The sequence below is a fragment of the Mycteria americana genome, chromosome 3 (genome assembly GCF_035582795.1).
Source record: "Mycteria americana isolate JAX WOST 10 ecotype Jacksonville Zoo and Gardens chromosome 3, USCA_MyAme_1.0, whole genome shotgun sequence".
Classification (NCBI taxonomy): domain Eukaryota; kingdom Metazoa; phylum Chordata; class Aves; order Ciconiiformes; family Ciconiidae; genus Mycteria; species Mycteria americana.
The window spans coordinates 69,937,398-69,956,565 of record NC_134367.1 but is presented as its reverse complement, the minus strand read 5'-3'; the positions used below and the strand labels follow the sequence as shown (position 1 = coordinate 69,956,565).

The 19,168-nt window shown below is 39.1% G+C and overlaps 1 protein-coding gene across 8 annotated transcripts in view; it reads left to right on the top strand.

The window, feature by feature from the left end:
- Window positions 1-19,168, top strand: part of ARID1B (AT-rich interaction domain 1B) — a 336,420-nt gene that overhangs the window by 16,015 nt on the left and 301,237 nt on the right. For all 8 annotated transcript variants that reach the window (XM_075498937.1, XM_075498939.1, XM_075498938.1 and 5 more), the window contains exon 2: window positions 17,895-18,089. In XM_075498937.1, the coding sequence (XP_075355052.1) occupies window positions 17,895-18,089 (195 nt within the window). The remainder of the gene's footprint in view (window positions 1-17,894; window positions 18,090-19,168) is intronic.

Sequence of the window (19,168 nt, the reverse complement as noted above, 5' to 3'; positions counted from 1 at the left end):
ATACTGGATTTCAAGGGTGGGACTCATCTAACCATATGTATTGTAGGCATTTATACCTGATCTTTTCGTGTGGGCTTTTCTTCTCTTTGGTGTAAAGAAATAATCATTTCTTGGTGTGAATCATCTCATCCTAACTAAAGTAGACATGTAATGCAGGTCTAATGAATCATGCTCCTGAAGTTACATGTTTTTCCCCTTGCTCTAAAGAAGTTCTAAGCTGATAAGCTCAGGTGTTGATGTCAAAGGGCAGGTGAAATTAATTCCTTCCACTATTCATAGTGTTTTCAAATCATACAGGCAAATGACTCCAGACTTCTGTTGGAGTCCTGGACTAACCTTCCTCTCATTATCTTGCTAACCCATTAGAACTAAAGGTTTTAATACCCATTTCCTGTTAAGCTTGATACATTTCTTTTTTTGTTGTCCTTTTTTATAATACCTATTCAGAGTTTTTCCTGCTGTTGCTTTTCTTTTGGTACGTTTAGTTTTTGCCTGTAAGAACTGTCAGTGTTTCTTCTCAAGCATACTTGCAGACATGAGGCATACTAAGAAATCTGAACATATCAGGATGAATTTTCAGATCAGTTGACCTTAACGCTTAGGTACGCAATTTCCATACAGAGATGCAGGCTTTTGATTTGGAAATAGGGCGGCGGTTTTGTCACATAGATGCTGCTTCGCAGTCCATTGAAGACTCTTTGCCTGTTGCTAGCACTTCGGCTGCGGCGAAGTGGGCACCTTGGGGGACGGAGTGTGGGACGGAGCTGCCGTGGTGGTGGTCCTCGCCCAGCGCTGGTGCTGCCTGCGGCTCGGCAGCCCTGCCGCTGGTTGCTCCGCTGGGTCTGTCTGTGGGGCGTCGTGCAGGGCAGCACACCCGATGAGCGCTTTGGCAGAGCTTAGGGGCTGTGCTGGGCATGGGGAGGAAGGAAGGGGCAGCCTAGTTGAGGGATCTCTGCCACCAAGGGAGCTGGTGTCTGTGGGAGCAAACAAGGCATGTTTGGGGCACTATGGATGTATTCCAAAACCAAAGTGACGAAACCTGATGTAATGCCGAGGGATGAAATAGTTCAGAAGTACAAAAGAAGACACAGGGCTGCCTATCCTGCAAGGAGCTCTTTTTGGCAATGCAATTTTTTACAAAATGGTTAAAGAGGAAAAAACACATTTTGCAAAAGGGATTTACCTACGTGTCCTGCAAAATGGTTACTGTAATCCTTAATTATCTCTAGATCACTTAACCTTTCTTAGTAGAGTGTTTAAAATACCCAAACTGAAGTATTATTGCTATTAATAATTTCACTCACAACTTTGTGGCAGGGTGTCAGTGCTTTCCACTTTCTGGAGGCTGGCATAACCGGTATTTCTGTTTGCTCCCTTTTTAAGGGATCTTTCTCACAACCAGTGATAACTTATTTGGCTTAAGCTTGCGTTTCTGAGCTCGGTATCCTCTGAAAAGTTGCTTGTTTTCAAAAGATTCTGAAGTGTCTGTCTTTTGTAGTTTGTATATATTTTATGGTTCTCTGTTATAGTTTGGAGTTCAACTAGTGGCGTGTTTTTTAGAGGTACTTTTTTCCCCCCAGTGTGTACGAGGGGAGGAGGAGGAAGCATGGCTTCCTCAAGGTTGACTGAAATGTTTTAACTTCTATAGCAAATGAGGTGAGAATGAAATTGTCAGAAGGACAGAGACTAAATTATTGAAGCACTTGACTGTTTAAAGTAGCTGGGGAGGTACTATAAAAGGTGCGAGTCTAACAGTCAAATGTGTAAACAGCACCTTATTCCTTCCTCGTACCTGATTTCTCACCCCTTGCTTTATATGATGAGAGCCTAAATCAGTGTGGGAGATATCGCAGCCATTCTCAAAGTGTTAGTTTGATGCCTCCACCAGAAGAATAATCTATTACCGTATAGGATAGCAGAGAGAAAAGCATTTGCAAGGAAGATTAATTGAAGTAATTCATCACTTTAAAATGAAGAAGGTTCATCAAACAAAAATAAAAGCTAAGTATTTTATATGCCTCTATTGGAATTTGATAACCATTTGTTTTGCTAGAAAATGTATGTGGACTGGGCACCTAGTGCTTGTCTACACAAGGAAATTTAACGGTACAACTATGTGCTATAATTATATGCTATAATTATACCAATATAACTCCCTATGGAGACACTCTTATACCAGAATAAGAGTTTTCATGGTTTATCTTACTCTGCTTCCAAAGCACATAAGCTTAAGTGGGAAAGGGTACTCTTATACTGGAGTAAGTTTCCACACTGAGCTAGTTATATTGGTATAATTATGCATTTTTTTCCTTCAGTGTAGACAAGTCCCTAGTGCCTTTTCAGCTTTGAACTTTAGTTAAGAATTTCTTGGTTGTGATAAGTGTCTAAGCATTTTCATAGTGTATTTTTATAATGGGGCTTGGGTATTTAAACCAATTACTTAGGCCAATTAACAGCTTCCTGGGTTGTGGATAACAATAGGATATAAAAAGGGATCAAAACTCATGTTCCTAGCTGCTTGGATACATCTGCATTATTTTTTTTCCCCCTCTGTGGTTTTACAAGTACGCAGTGTACAACACAGGTGGAATCGTCTGTGGCTGTCTAATGAATTCTGTGTTGGACACTTTTTGTCTCCTGTTTCTCATTATTCGAGTTTTGTTGTGCTATGGTTCTAATTGCATGCATCTCTATGGATCACAAAAAGAAGCTGCCTTGATGAAGTTGAAAAAAATGCTTCCAAAAATGTTAATTGTTTGGAGAATTGCTGAAATTTATTGATCTTCACACAAGACAGTTTAGGACCATAATTGACTTGCTAGGCACAAGTTGTACAAGGAGCAACTCAAATTGGATGCAGAGGGAGGGGAGGGTGCAGTGCAGTTGCTCTTCTGGGATGTGATTCAGTCAGAGGATGATGTTGTGTAGAAGATACGTTTGGTAGGCGTGAACTCTCTTGCCTGGTTCAGTCAGAAGTTGGTACCTAGAGACAGGTATTTGCACAGATGGTGCTTTGATGTTGGCCATCTTCTCTGGTTCTCTTCTGCCCATATCTCCTTTGCTGCTTGGAATACAGCACATCTCATCCTTACCTTTGCACCACCCCAGAAATAGGAATATGTAAACATTTCTTTACAGTATTTTAGCAGTTTCTGCAAATATCAATATAAATTCCTTAGAAACAGTTTTTCTTATGTATCTTTTTTACTTCTTATGAAATGACTGGTTTGAAAACTTACCTTTTTTTGTCCTCGTAATTTTCTTTTATCAATATTTCTGGTATGTTTGTAGTGTTATAATGTCTATGTTGTCTCATTGTGCCAGAAATTGAGGATTATGACTTCAAATGAAAAGCGAATTGAAGAAACAGGAGAAGTTTTAAAATAAAATAGAGATGATGTAATAACCTCCAAATCATAGAAGAGCAAGGCTGGAAGGGGCATCAAGAGGTCACTTGATCCATCCCTCTGCTCTGAGGCAGGATAAGACAGACCTAAACAGACCTAAATCATTCATGACAGATGTTGCTCTGTCCTGTAGTAGTAACAGACTGAGCATAAAGGAATTACTTATACATACGCTTCCCTGCCCCCCCCCCAGCTTTGTGTAAGCTGAACTTGGCATAGAATTGGTGTGTGAGGATATGTGGATTCATAGAGGATTATTTCAAGTATCTGAGTTGTTGTTTTTTGAAACTTAATGCTTTCTGTCAGAATAGTCTAATGATGGTTTTGTAGTTTTGAGTGTAATGCTCATTTCTAATTTTAACTGATAGCCTGTTGTTCAGGTGTATTTCATCCTGAAATGCTTCTTTTTCTGTGTTAGCTTTGTAACCAGTGTCTCATCTTCTTGGGCACTGAGCAATTTAGTTTAAAAATATGTAGTATTTCCTTTTCATCCTTGACAGTATTTCTGGTGTACAATCAGTTGCAGTTTTACTTTTTTAATTCAATTTATTTTTCTGTGTGAAAGAGCTGAGCAAAAAAAACCTAGGGGTAGGAGTGTAAAGGGAGAAAGGGAAGAATGTATTCAAGAAATCATAGTACTTGGCAGAAGAGCTGGGTTTAGCTGAAATGCCAGGTTAGATAGGAAGTGAATAATGTGGCTTTAAGAAAAGATCTTTTTTCTTTGAAGAATAAATAGACTGTACGTTTCAGAATTTTACACGTGGTATCTGCAGCTCTTTAATCCTAAATTGAAGTTTGCAAATGAGTGTCAGATGAATAACATCTTTCTAAATTGAACAATACCTAAAATTGGAATTGCAGATACCCTGTTGCTAAAATGAGTCTTGGGCTTGTTTGCTCTATTTTGCCTTTTAGTTATATCAGCTGAGAAACATCTGTCTTTGCTGCTAAATGACCTCTTCTGACTAGGCCAAGTGATTTTGACAGAATGAACTGTCTTCAGCGCTCATCAGCTGCAGGAAAAGGCTGCTGTAAGTTGCAGCCTTGGAGAAGGGAGAGAGATTAGATGTAAATATGTACTCAAATGCTGTTGCCCTGAGAAGTAGCTTGCTCAGACATACAGGAAAGATTCCCCATACCTGTACTGCTTCAGTGTTTAAGAAGGAAGTAATTTCCTTCTCTTTCTTCTCATTTAATCTGATTGTTAATTTTAATTCTGTTCTAGATTTGGTAATTTGAGGAAGTCAGGAATACTGTATTTTGGGTCGTGCCCAAAGGGGGCTCATTAATCCTGAATATCCTCTCTAACAAATGAAGGAGTTTCTTTGAAGTGCTTTTAGGAAAGCTATGTTGGTGTTTTCACATGATGGCTGATGTGGGCTCTCTTAAGGACTGGGAAATAAGAGGTGGGCATATAAGTGGAAAGAAGCCAAGAGTTTTCAGGCAGACAGAATTTGAAAATAATGGTTTCTGCTGTGGGAGAGGGGAGGAAATTCTATGAAAATGGCATAGTCAGGTTTCCTGTTAGATGATGTTTCTTGGATGAGAAATACTGAAGTGGATCAGCTTTCATATCTCTCAGACCAGATATGTCTCACATGTTGATTTTTAATTTAATTTTAAATGGTGTGATATTAAAAGAAAATTATGATTGTGTATTGAAAACACATGCCTTCTTTGTATAGAAACTGAAAGTTCTGGATAGTAGCTATACTAAAACCACGTACTTAATTCTGAACATCCAGGATAATTTATTGCAGAGGTGTTCATACCCGTGATTAATCCTACTTCCCTATTTCTGCACTTATCCATGTGCATGTGTTATGTGCATGTGTTTCTTTGTGCTGAGATGCTCTAGGATGTTTCATAGTCAGCCAGTGTTTGTGGAAGAATTTGTCCCTTTTGGAGTGATTGTGAAAAGAGCAGCGAAGATGTAGCAACTTTTGCCTGTTTTGAGTGAGAAGTAGGTGAAAACACTAGGGTTAAACCAGAATTTGACCTGGTTTAAACCCAGGTCAGAATTTTTTCCCCCCGAGTAAGCCATAGGGAACTTTGTATTCGTATCCAGATATTTTTTTTGGAGGTCTGTTCTGTAGAGTTCGTCTGTTCTGTAAAGTTCTTTGGGAGTCATTCCCAAATCTCTGTAAATTTTTAACTTTTTTTAAAACCTATGGGTATTAGAGCTGATAATCTTTTTAAATCAGCAGAGCTTTTAATTTTTTTGCTATCATTATTTATTTTGCTTACAAAGTATGTATAAATATGTATACGTTGATCTAACTAGCAGTATTTTTTTTCTTGTAGAAATTAAAGTTTAAAAGTGAACAGATCCCTTAATACTTTGAGTTTTTGACTTGCTACGTGTGTCTCTTAGTATGGCTGCTACATGTTAAGTACACTAATAGTTCTGTTTGGAATTACCCTGTTGCAGGGTGTTCTTGCCACCACCACCTTTAAAGGGAAATTTACAACTCCTGTAATGTTTGTCCTTTTAATTCTAAAATCCAGATGAAGCATAATCCCAGGAGTGTTGTTTTGCTGTTGCAATGTAATATTTTTCAGATGATACATGATTTATTTGGAAACAAATTAGCAGCTATGCATGCCTAAAGAAAGTAATTTAATAAACAAGATTTTTGTAAGACCTAATCAGAATTGTAAAATGATCCTTGGGAATCAGTTACATTATACAAAAGAGCTGATGTGAATGTAGGCATGTGTGTGAATTCATGGTTTCCAATCACATTGTTCTCTCAAGTAATACAGGGGCTTTGACCTATTACTTAACTATTAAATCTTTTCAATCAATAATGAAAATTTCCACTCATTAACTGTAGTTTGTTCTGGTGATTGATTTAAATTTAAAAAAATTAAGTTAAAATTGAGTTAAATTTTTATTTTAATTACTAAAAAAAGCTGTTTTCTAATGCTTTAAATTACCTGCTGCTAGTGAATTTTTGTTTGTTTTGCTCCTTCCCAGAAAGTTAGTTCCATGCTTCTGACAGTGTCTGTGTTGATGAGGAAGATCATTATAAATGCAAAATAATCACAGGCAGGTACTTAACAAAATTCTGTTTCTCCAGCTCCACAATAAGGGTGTCTAGCCCCAGATTCGTTATCTGTATCTAGTTGACCCTTGGACTGAACTGATGCTGCTGGTATGTCTCTAACTGGGACAGTGGATTTTTATGATGTTCAACCAACATGATACAGAGACTGTTATGGAATGATGGTAAAAAAAGATGAACTGGTTATTTTCTAGGTAACTATTAATATTTTGCACTGTTTACAACCAATTTTTTTCAGCCTCTACAGGAAACAGTTTTAACATAGAAAAATATGTTACAAGAGAAGCAGTTTCTTGGCAGTTGAAGAAGTGACAGGGCTTCTGTTAGAGAGCTGAGTTTGCCTTCCAATTATCCTAATCCTAAATATATCCTTTAGGAATTTTGCATATATTGGCTCTAGCTAGGGACTTTCCTCTGTTTTCTTATTTAATTAAGACCATTTATTACATAATAATAATAAAAAATGTTAGGGCTGAAAAGATAAAACACTAGATTAATGAGTAAGCTACCTGCTATGAGGCTAGAAACCAAAAAATACAGAAAGTCAGTGCTTTACGCTTCTTTTTAATGTCCCAGCCTGCTATCACTTGGTGTGAGTAGGGTGACTGATTTTTCTTCTTTTTCTGAGCTTCTTTCCTTCCTGGTGTGACAGAGGAATATAACTCTTAAAACTTTTTGGCAATCACTTCTCAGTGTGCCCAGAGCTTTCTGAACTTCCCTTAGTTGCAATCTCACGTTATGGCTATGAAAAAGAAAACAACTAACTGCTTTTGTTTGCCTGGTGGAGTTTTCCATTCTGTTATCCTTTTATGCCTCTTTATCCCAGTAGCCATCTATTTTGTAAGTGGTTTTTTGTTTGTTTGGGTTTTGTTTTTTATTTTTTTCCTGATTTTATTCATCATGAACTCAGAGACCTGCAAAAGAGAAGATAAACCGCATTAGAGTCTTCATACCAAAGCAACTTATGCTGTGTGTCTGGACGAGAGTGGCAGGGCACTTTGCAGAAAGGAGTGGAAGATAATCTTTGACAGCAGTCAGGGATGAAAATAAGAGCTGGGGAGGCGGGAAGGGAAAGGGGCTGTGTTTTCTAGAGTATCCGCTAGATGCTAGTGTTATCTGGACTGTGATTTATTCTGGAGTTGCGTTCTGGTGAGGTCCATTACAAATGCCAGCAGTAGGTATAATTCAGTTTTTGAAGAGTTGTCATTTGCTTTTTTTGTAATAGTGTAATCTCAGAGCATGGCCTGGAAATTTTAAATATGTTCCATTCAGGAGTACTTGATGAAATCTAGTGCATAAGGTTGAATATGAGAAGTTGAGGGGCTTATTTTTGGACTTCTCTTAGAAATAGGTCAGTTTCTCAAAGGTATTAATACTGTTCCAAGTGATCTAGCAGAAACTTAAGGTGTTTTTTTAAAAAAAAAAAAAAGTTTCCAGACACCTTTTTCCTTTTGAAGGTAGGTTTCTGAAAGTTTAGGATACCTTGTTACAGCCTATGATGCGATTTCTCCTTTTTAAAACCTTCTAGAGTTTTGGTTTGGTTTTTTTTTTTCCCTTAGCCTACCCATTTCTGTCTCCAAGTCCTGTTTCTTGTTGATAACAACTGACATCAGTCTCCCCAAAGTCTTCATGTCTTGTTCCTTGTTAAGAGTGCATATAATACTTGTTATTATGAGAGTGAAAACCCAGTCACAGAAAGGTGAAGTGTTGTGCTCATGTTTGCATAGCAGGTCAGCTGCTGAGCCAGGAATAGAAGCCCTGTCTTATGACTCAGTGCCCTAACCGCTGGCCTGTGCCGCCTCTCCAGAGCACTGGTCTCTTCCAAGAATGTAGTAGCGATGGGGTATAGAAGTAGCTACAGCAAGTATAGGAGCTTTGCTTCCAACTCTGGCAGGGCTTTGAGGCTTATATGTAGCTTAAAATACTAGGGGAGGAAAAAAGCTTTCTAAAGGAGTTCCTAGATAAGTTCTGTAAAGTTATGCTTTGCTTTGCTCTCTTTAAAAACAAAAAAAGTCTAGTTGAAAATAGCTTTCCAGAAGGTTGTGGATGTGGAAAAAAAGTTCTGTGTGTTTGAAAGTCAAACTCTGCTCTACAAATAACCTTAAGAGTGGCCTGTGATTAAATCTTTTGTATATTCAACAACAAACTCATTTTATGCAACCGCAACTATGATAAAATTGAATTAAATGGACCTGCTTCTAAGACAAGAGACTGAATAGCTGAGTAGTGCATTATTCAATGAATGGAAAACGGGGAGGCTGGCTGAAATGGCTGGGAAATGGTTTTAACATTCTATCGGGCTAAAGAGCAATTCTGTGAAATCACTGTATTTGTTTCCCCCCTACCTCCCCGCCCTCAATTTTTAAATAGCAGTGCTCTTCATACTGTCAGAATTCAGTGTTGTGACACCCCTACTCAAAAGTTATGACAGCAGTATAATGACAGCTACTGCCTCTTGAGAATCAATCAGGCAATTAATTTTGTAAATGAAATGCTGATTATACAAAGCTTCACATGAGAGGCCCAGTGATTAAAATCAATTTAACAAATTGTTTCAGGTGGGACTTGATTAATAATTTGCCATAAATGCTGAGGATATATGACCAGCATACCTTTGTGTGTGTGTGTGTTAATACAGAACTATATATAACGCTTGGAGTGGAAAAAATCTGCAGCTAACTGTATGTACTTCTGGCCTGTGACCTAGTTGTGATTGGTTATACCTTTTTGTGGGTACACTGTTCTCCCCAGTGTCCATAATGTCACTTTCTCAGCTAGTGCTCTCTCCAGCAATTAAATACATCTAACCTTTAATTTTATTTTTGCTAATAAAGCCAAGTAACTGAGGAAGCGTATTCAAATCTGCTTGAATATTTATTGGGTTTAGGAAGGTTTTTCTCTAAAATTTTTAAAATTTGAAGTGGATGTGGGATTTCTTTCATTTATTTCCCCCCCCCCCCCCCCCCCCCCCTTCTGTCACTTACTGGTTTTCAGGACTTTCTGCATTTTCCCCTCCCACTCCAGTACTTCTCTGCAGGGAGCCTTCCTGCAGAGCTCCCCTCGTTCCATTCGAGGCTGCTCTCTGCTACTTGCCTGACAGACACTATTTTTAGTACATCCTTTTCTGTCCATCTAACCCTGTGTTTGTGTAAGAGCTGTACAAAGTAGGTAAGGGAATTTTTTTTGAGTTCCAGATGGCAGCCGTGCACAGTGAGTGAAGGTGTTTACTTGTCTAGGAAGCTGAGAACCTCATTGCCAGACAAAATAGAAGTAACTGGTATTCTGGGTGGGGCTTTTCTTTTTTTAACTTACAGTTTTCTGGGTTTATGAATGGATTTTCTCTTCCTTGTTGAGCCATAGTGTTGGCTACTGAGAAGGCCTTAGGACTGTGAGACATCGTCTGGTGAACCTAGCCTCACAACTTTAAGATACTATTTTCTGTCACTATCTGCCTTGCTCTCCTGCCACGGATTACTATTTTGGTAGCAGAAATGGCAGACTTAAAACTGTGCCTAAGTCTCACATGCTCCAGTGCCAAAGCTGTTGTATTGGTACAAAACCACCCTACACCGACAGTTTTAAGTTCAGATGCTGGACTGTGGATGGAAGTAGCTAAAGCATGGTCATGATCTGGCAGCAAGTAGGAAAAGCAGATGGAATTGATGACATATCGTGTGGTTGCAGATAAGTTTGCTAGAAGATGTCTGTAAGAATCCCTAAATTCTGCTGCACTAGAAATTACTCCTAACTTGCTGGGGAGCACTTTTGCTAGGAAACTAGAGCATCTGCATGCCTAAGGGAAGGTGTCTCCTCTGTACAGAATATCCAAGTTGGAGAAAACAAAAATGAAGACAGGAAGATAATTCCCGAGTCCTCCTGGAAGAAGTTTGGAATTAGGAAAGTGGGTTACAGAAGAAAGCTGAGGGTTCGAGCAGGATGGGGACGGATGACTCACCTTCAATTGACTTCAGAGCAATCAGGGTATTACCTATATGTCAGTGGTTGGCAGTGACAAAGGCAATTTGAAGGGCAACAGTGTTCTGAGCTGTTCACATAACCATGTGAACTTGTCAGAGACATAGGATTATTTTGGCCATCAGGTGTGATAAATGGGTATAATTGCTCTTTGATGTTGTCTTAACCTTTGTGTGCACTCACAGTGGCAACACGATGAAGTTAGTTTTGTAGCTCGTTAAAAACACATTTCTTTTCTTTGCTATGTTTATTGTGATTTGTTCTTTCAGTAGTCATTTAGGTTTATCTATCTACAAAATAATAACTAGACAGTGGCTGAATCACTGACCTTCCAGTTTTCAGGTTGTGTTAAAGAGGACCCAGAAGAAAACTGGAAAACAGGCTTATAAATGTCCTTCTCCCCACCCTCAGAGGTACTTGCTTGTATAATTATTTGTAAATGTTCTAGTGAAGTAGTTGATTTTTGGTTGGGCATAGCTTTGACTTTCTCCCCTTCCCCTTTTTAATTATGTGATCTTCGTTTTGAGTGGGAAATTATCTTTCCGATTCTCCCTGCAGCTGAAATCAGAGAGTATGCAGAGCCTTGAAGACAAGGAAAATTGATATTGTTGTTAAATCTTTGCTAGTATATGCTTCTTCATTCACTGGATTTTCCTTCATCATAGACTTATGTTGAGCTTGGCTCTTTGGTTTTGCTTATTTCTTGTTGTATTTGTGCAACTGACTACTTTAAAAAAAAAAAAAGTTTTAGTAAAGCACAGAGGGTAGAAGCATGTTTGCCAGTCACCTCTCAGATTTTAGTATTAATGTAAGTCAGATTTTAATGCTGTACATTAATACTTTTTTAGTAATTGTTGGCCTCTTTCTTAAATGGATATTTAAAACACACGTAAGGAGAGTTGTGTTTTGATACCCATGCTTTTGTCGTGTAAAAACATTGGCTGAGGAGTCCTTGTACATGTTCATACAAATTATGGCATTATCTAGGAATGGATTATCTTTTCCCCAGTTTCGTCCTCATGCCAGCTGTGTCATTGTATTATAGTGAATACTTGTGATTATCTCTAGCGATAAATTTGTAACTTGCTGCCTGACCCAGAGCTGAGAGCTCCATGCCCATCTTTCTTGGAATGTCGGTAGCTGATTGTCAGCTGTCTTTATTATGAGGTTTCAAGGCTTTGGTATTAATAGAGGCTTTTTTTTTTTTTTAATACTGAGAGAGAAGCTTTGGCTGCAGATCAATGAATAAACAAAGAGTTATTGTATTCAGTAGCTCTAGGAGTTTGAGGGCAAGCCTACTTGAGAGTGTTGAGTTCATGTTTTTTTGTTGTAGGCGCAAATGATGTAGCATTAGTTGTTGGGATGTGCTGTGGCTTATAGTCCCTCTAAATTGCAGCATTCGCTGTTATCATCCAAACCACTGCGTCTTTCAATTTTTTTGTTTAAACAAGCAAAAAAGCACACTTTCACTTGAAGAGTAGTTATATCTCATGTGAATACTCGTCTTGTAGTGAATTGCTCTGTCTGCCTTGTGTAAAAGCTCTATCGTCTCATCTGAATCCCACTGTGACCTTTGTAAAGTGTCTTCTACTCCTCCCTGCCTCGAAACTTTAGTGTTGGGGTTCTTTGTGGCATCTTTAAAGGACTAGGTTACATTTTGGGACTGTCACCAATGTTGTTCATATTCATAAAGGTCTTTCAAATAAAGATGATGTTTTGTTAGAAGTGAAACATACATTGATAACTTGATAGTGTATATATAATGCATACGTAACATCAGTAATGTCCCAGAAGGAAGAGCTGATACATCTTGGTCAGACTGCTGCTAAAGTTATTCTAGCATGCACCCTGCCTCAGATCTGACTGGAGACAAGATACATGGGAAAACACTGGTTAAATGATGAGAGAAAATGGTAGTATTTTTTTCCTCTCACTTTAGAAAAGGTAAAATGGAATCTCCAGGTACTTCAGGGTGAGATGATTTATTTGATTGTTTTGGCTAGGAGGAGAGCAGAAGTGGTGGTGATACTGAGTTTACAAGTGAGCGTAGAATATTAATTTTTCCACTTCTGCTTATAGGAGGGATGCTGAGTTTATTCATTCTTCTACACGAAACATTGAAAAAAGGAGCAAGTAACAGAAAAAGGTTGTCAGTTCCTATTTGTAGGCAGTGTAGGCTTTTCTGCGTCCTACCTTAATGGTTGGACTGTCAATCTGAAGACCAGGAATGAAACTTTGGCCCTATTGAAATCACTAGCAAACCTTCCGTTGGGTGTTTTAATGCACTCAGAAGGTACATAATAGGCAAGGACTCTTATGAAATGCTCTGTTCTGACAAAGCCTGATAGTACCTGTGCAAATGAATCTGATACTGAGACAAGATAGGCACTATAATAAAGGGGTTATAAATTATAATGTTACTGTGGACTGAAGCAAAGAATAAGACCAAGGTGTTTTGAGGAACTGCAGATCTATGCAAAGTTTAAAAGAAATGCAGCAAGTTGAAGAGGAGGTGCAGAATCAGAAGCAAAAGGCTGAATCCATTCAGGCTTGCCTGGTAGAATATGGCAGTAAAAATAGCATGAGCAAACACTAGCTAAATTGGTAAAAAGGTAATGTGTATATTGGGAGTAAAATAGCACTAGAGAAAAAATGGACCCTTCTGTAAAGGAAGGTAAAGGAAATAAATGGATATTGATGACTGCAATGAAACTAAAATAAAACTAAAAAAGTAATTAAAACTTTGTAGTACAGCATGTAATAGAATTAAGTAAAGGCATGGAAGATGCCATCATCCATTCATGGTCATACATGCCCACTGGGTTTTAGAATGTGATGCAGTTACAGCAATGCTGTCATTTTCGGTAAGTGTTAGGGAGCAGGTGTGGAGGGGTTGGTTGTTGATCCCTACGACATGAAGAGGTTGATTCTTGTTGTAATCATCCTGTCACCCAAAACTTGTCTTTGAAAACTGTTGGAACCGATGTTAAAGGAAATGTTTGAACTTAATAAATGCTAAATGAACCTTCAGATAAGATTATAATATGTATTTCTCAACTAACAACTCCTTCTAAATAACTTTTCAGAACATTGTGGATGAAAGAAACTCTTGCTATAAAAATGAAACTTTAAAAGAATGCTAAAGCTGGAAACGGTGCATGCATTAAAGTTGGAAAAAGTTATAATTAAATTTTTACCTCCACTGTACAGACACATAGTACTAGGTGAACAGCTGTTTTTTTTTTTTCAGTTAAGTGTATGGCTCCAGGTCTTTCTCACTGTACGCTGTTCTGAAGACAAAATTTGTTCCTTTGTTAGAGAGTTTTCTATGGTATTGATCACAATCATATTAAATTCTAAAATTACCTCTCTGGTGAAGAGATGATGATTTTTTTTCATTTTTACAGTTGGGAAACTGAGGCATTGCTGTAGGAAGTTTGAGTGGCCTGTGTATGATGGCTGTGGGTTAAATTTTCTGGAACATACAGCTTCTGAAAACACCTTCAAAGCACATCTCTCATCAAACTCAAAAGTAGTTGCAGTTGTAGATAAGCAGCATTTTCTGCAATGTAAATCCCATTATTTCAAGTCAGGAAATGAGGGATGCATTATATTGGTAAATTTTGAAAATGTTTTGTTTTAGTGAAAAACTGTGGCAGATGCAGAGGTAGACTCCAGTTCTGCCTGAGCAGCCTACAGCTACCTTAATGGTAAGACCATCTTCTGCTTCGTTTGCTACCCATACGATGAGTGGAGCATTCGGTCCTATAGCACACAACAGCCCCTTCACTGCGCTCCTGTCGACTGATCCCCAGAGCAGGCACATCCACTGCCTGTGAGGACAAAAGTGTGACCGTGTATTTGAAGACCGATACAGTTATATCTATGAAGGAGACGCGTTTAGTGTTGCAAGGGCAAACGTAATTCCACCAGCTCTTAACTTCTGCAGTGGTAATGTTTCTTAAACCTGGGGAAGAGCTAGCTATTTGGTTTTGTTTTGCCTTGCAGAAATACGTTGACAGCCACTGAGTTGCTGGTAGGTGTCTTAACCTTTATAGCTGCACTGCACAGTCGACTGGGATCTAGTCTGAAGGGAGTCGGGAATAGCAGTGGTGAGTTGCCGCCCTCTGTAAGGACTGGCCAGTGCATGGGATCTGTGCTTCCTCACTGGGTCTGTCTTCTCCAGTCCTAAAGATGATCAGAGTACTCTTCTGTACTGTTTTTCTTTCCCTGAGACATTGGAGGGAGGAGGGAACAGGCAGCGCTGACAGCTAGGGTAGGTCTCTCTGGGTTGTCCCAGTAATTTGCCTGTGGATATTTACCGCTCTCTCAGTCTTGCCCTTTCATATTCAGTATCTCCAGTCCTTGATCCTGATGCCTCAGTCGCAGTGTCCACAGTAAATTCTGCGTACACCCAGGTCCCTTGTTACCCATACCCCGTGACCACAGCCCCCTCGGTTTCAGCATTGTGTGTGTTGCCTGCAGGCTGGAGTTACGGCAATATCTCAGGCTCTTTATCCCTCCACCTTTCTGAAGTGGAGGGATGTCACCTGAGGGAAAGAAAAGCAGCTCTCCTGGAGAGGACAAGGAGAAGCAGAGGCAGCAGGCTGGTGAGAAGAAGGGAAGGAAGGATGAAGTGGCAGTGAGGCTCACTCTCCTGACACGCACACAGCAAACCTCCACTGCTTGGAGGTCACTAGTCCAGAGGACAGAGACTCTTCGGCCTGTATCCATGTCACCTCCTGACCTTGTTTCTTCCTCTTCCCTTCAATTCTTCCTGCCTCACTTCTGTCTCTGCTGCTTTTTTTAACCCATTGTCCCTCTTTCTTTGTCTGGCAAATTTGAGGCTGCCTCCATACACCCTGTAACTCCTCTGAGGAAGTCTCGCTGTGCTGCTCGCACGCTCCCGTTTCTTCCTCCCGTGCTCCTCACGGCCTGGTGACATTGGGGTGCGCTCTCTCGACAGGGGTGCACATCTCGCCCTTCCCGAATGTCCAATGTCACCCTGCAAATTAAAATTCTCTGCCCCAAAGCATGGTATTCAAGAGGTATTTTTAAGTGTTTTATGTAAGAACATAAACGATGTATTTTTCAGTGACCTCATTCTAAGACATAGCTGAACTGTTTCTGCTGAATTTTCCAGAGAATTTCAGCCTCGGGCATACATATGGCCTGGAAAATTTCAGCCTAAATGCTTGGAAGTTTGGCAAAGTTTATATGCACCTGAAAGTAGTCTTAATAATGGAAAGTGTCAGACTGTTTTAGCTGTGTAGCTGTCTGCATTGTTTATAATTATATTTAAGTATTGGATGTGGAACAGAAAATATTACACTCAAAATTAATTAAAGTTGAATTTGAGTAAATGCTGTTATTGGATTTGAGACCTGGAAATAATACCCTGAAACAGAAGATGGTGGCAGTGAACAGTGCTGTTGGGCTTCATGAGAATCTCGTGAAGGAAGCTCAAGACTTGCTTTGAACAAGGATTTGTATTTGAGAAGATGAATATGACAGGTGATGCACAGAATGAACATTAAAACACAGAAATAAACATAGATAAAGTGTGTTGGTCCATAGGAGGAAATGTAAGTTGTCCCCTGGGACCCTGTAAGAAGGAATCTCTAGTTCATCTGCTGAACCTTTGTGTTTGTGTTGTTCTTAGTTAAAAGTGTGGTGAGAGTGCGTGACAGCCTAAAAAAAAAATTAAAATACGAGAGTGTTGTTATGGGTCAGGTGGCCTGAAGTGGTGGAGGAACCATTTATTTTGAAAAGTATGAAATATAAATAGTAAATTACCCAGGGACATTTAGTGGTGAAAAATAGAAACTTCTAATCTGGCCACAAAGAAGCCAAATAATAAAGGGAAAATTGCTGACTAGTACTCACCCAAAATTAGAAGTGAATGTGCAATTCGCTATGGTGGCAAAAAAGGGCAGTCCTCTTCTGAGGTGAATGGAGGTGTCGTGTGAAGAGGAGGAGGTTATTTCCACCTCCTCAGGTGTAGTGTGCCACATTTGGAATACTTTATTCAGCCTGGGTGACATTCCTGGCAAATCAGTATTGGTAAGGGTGGCGAAAGCCAGTAAAAAAAGTGAGAAGGTTTGAGTTTTTTTACTTGCAGGAAGGAAAGAGTAAGAACAACATGCAAGAGTTCGTTAAGCAGTGACTACTTTGGAGAGCACATACTTGGTGTGTGTAGGGAAAAAAAGCCATAGTGTGTTAGTAGTACAAACAGCAATAATGAGGAGAAACAGGGATGGGAGAGGGGAAACGTAATTTATTGTCATAATAACTATTACATCAGAATGTAATAGCCAAAAAGGACTTACAGAAGCTGTGTTACATAGGAGGCTTTAAAGTGAAACTGGTCAACAGTACACTGTAGGAGAACCTGTACAAAAAATGTGCTATGGGGGGAAGGAATCCTGCTCCTGGCAGGAGGGTGGGCTGGCAGGGTGAATTAATAGGTCTTTTTTCCTGGGAGGAGGGGAGGGGGATATGTATCTCTTTCATGAAGATGAGATTGTGATAGGCTTTTTAAAAGCTCCCTCCCCTCTTCTTCTGTGAATATAACAGGCACTCAGGAATTAAAAAATGGATGTCATATTAACAATACAGTGCTGCGCTTGACAAAATATGCTATTTTTTCTGGTTCAGTTAGTCCTCAGTAATAAAACATGAGAGTAATACCACACAATGGTTGACACCCGTCCTGAAACTGTTACGGTGCTTGGTAAGTGCTGCCAAAAAGTCTAAAAATAAAACTTCCCTCCCTTGCCTCCCCTCCCCCTGCATCAGTGATTGCAGTTTGGATTTTCTAAGGTGTATTAAGGAGGCAAATAAACTTTCATGTAAAATATGGGTTATAACTTGCCTTTTGATCTGGAAACTTATTAATGCACATGATAGCAATATGAAAACGCTGAAATACAGCGTTCTGTATGCATTGTGCTTCTTGGAAACTTTATTTTCTTTCCACTTTCCCTTTTTACAAGGTAAGAAAAGAGATGTTTTCTCAAGGTTAAATGGCTTGTCCACTACTTGTGTCTGTCTTGATAGACGTGGTTTTATTTATGTTTAAACATTAGAGTCAGTGATGCTAATCAGTTTACAACAGTATACTTAATTATTTCCTTAAGCTGAAATTTATTGGTCAGTTTTTCTGCTTTTTCTGTAGGTGAGAGACAACCTTAAGTTCGAGTGCAAAATTACTATTTTTTTTTTTTTTAAATGCAATTGAAGTCCCAAACTCACTGTTCAAAAAACCTCCTCTAATTAATATGAGAACCAGAGTACGGTACTTTGCCTGTTTGTATGTCAAGTCAATATTTGATGTATAAAGCACTGAGAAAAGACGCGTATAGTTTGCCCGCAGTAAGCATGACTACTCTGACCTTTTTCTTTCCATATCTTTAAAGTCTTTCTTTGCTTGTGTTTAACACAGGGCAGTCCAATGGATCCAATGGTCATGAAGAGACCTCAGTTGTACGGCATGGGCAATAACCCTCACTCTCAGACGCAGCAGAGCAGCCCCTACCCCGGGCAGTCCTACGGCCCTCCCGGCCCCCAGCGCTATCCCGTGGGAATGCAGGGCCGAGCCCCGGCAGCCATGGGAGGAATGCAGTATCCACAGCAACAGGTTTGTGGAGGATTTTTCCGTGTTGCTTTGGTTTCCCTCCTCTCCTTCTCTTCCCTTCTGACACTGCGGCAATACAGAGGGTGCAAGAAAAAAAAATTCAGGAATAAGTATTTCCCGTGCAGAAGGAGGGTGAAAGACTGTTTTAGAAGTAAATAAATTATGTCGACAGCGTGAATGTTTCCTGAAACCTCATACAGTCAGAAAAAAGTTTACTTTGTTGCTGGTGTCTTTTTGGAGAGAGAAGTATGTCAAACGCCATAAGTTTTCTTTTTTTTCCAGTTGACATCATTTAGCCTTGTATATTTTTGGTTTTTTTTTTTTTTTTTTTTTTAAATTCTCTTTCTCTCTGGCTTAGAAACGTATAAATGTAAGATGAAAAGCTAGAGCTGACATCAGTGCAGCAAGACTAGTGTTGTCCAGTGCATACAAAAGTGTTACATATTTACATCAGCTGTTTGTTGTGGGGTTTTTTTCCTCTCTCTTCCTTTTGGTAGCTTTTCCTATTTTTTCCCTTTGCTAACTCTTTAAATTTAGGAGATATATATATATATATATATTTACTATCAGAGGACATAGAAATGTAGTAAACTCCTTTTATCTACTTGGATTTCACTGTTGATAGTGACCTCTTCTGCCTTTTTCCTACCCTTTTAAAGAAGGTCGATTCCAATGTTCATACCATATACCAAGGAAGATGCAGTAGTTTTCTAGAGGGGGGATAAACCAAGGTTATCCAGAAGTTATGTTTTGCTATTTTTTTTTTTTTTTAAATTAGAATTAGGATTGTGAGTGTATGCAGTGAGAGCTCTATACTGTGTTGTGAGCACAACAAACTTATCTTGATCATTAATGGGAAAGAATATTTGTTTGTGCAACTGACTAGTTGCAGATCAGCTTCTTCTTAGGTCATCTATTGTTAAATATAGAGAAAAACCCCAAATTTTGGACTCCTGGCAGATAGATGCCTGGTTAATTCTAGTTATCACACATCCACCAGGACAGGATGTTCATAGGATGGTTAATTAAATAACAGTTTCAAATATACTAGTTGGGTGAATAGTATCTTTATCAACAGCTTT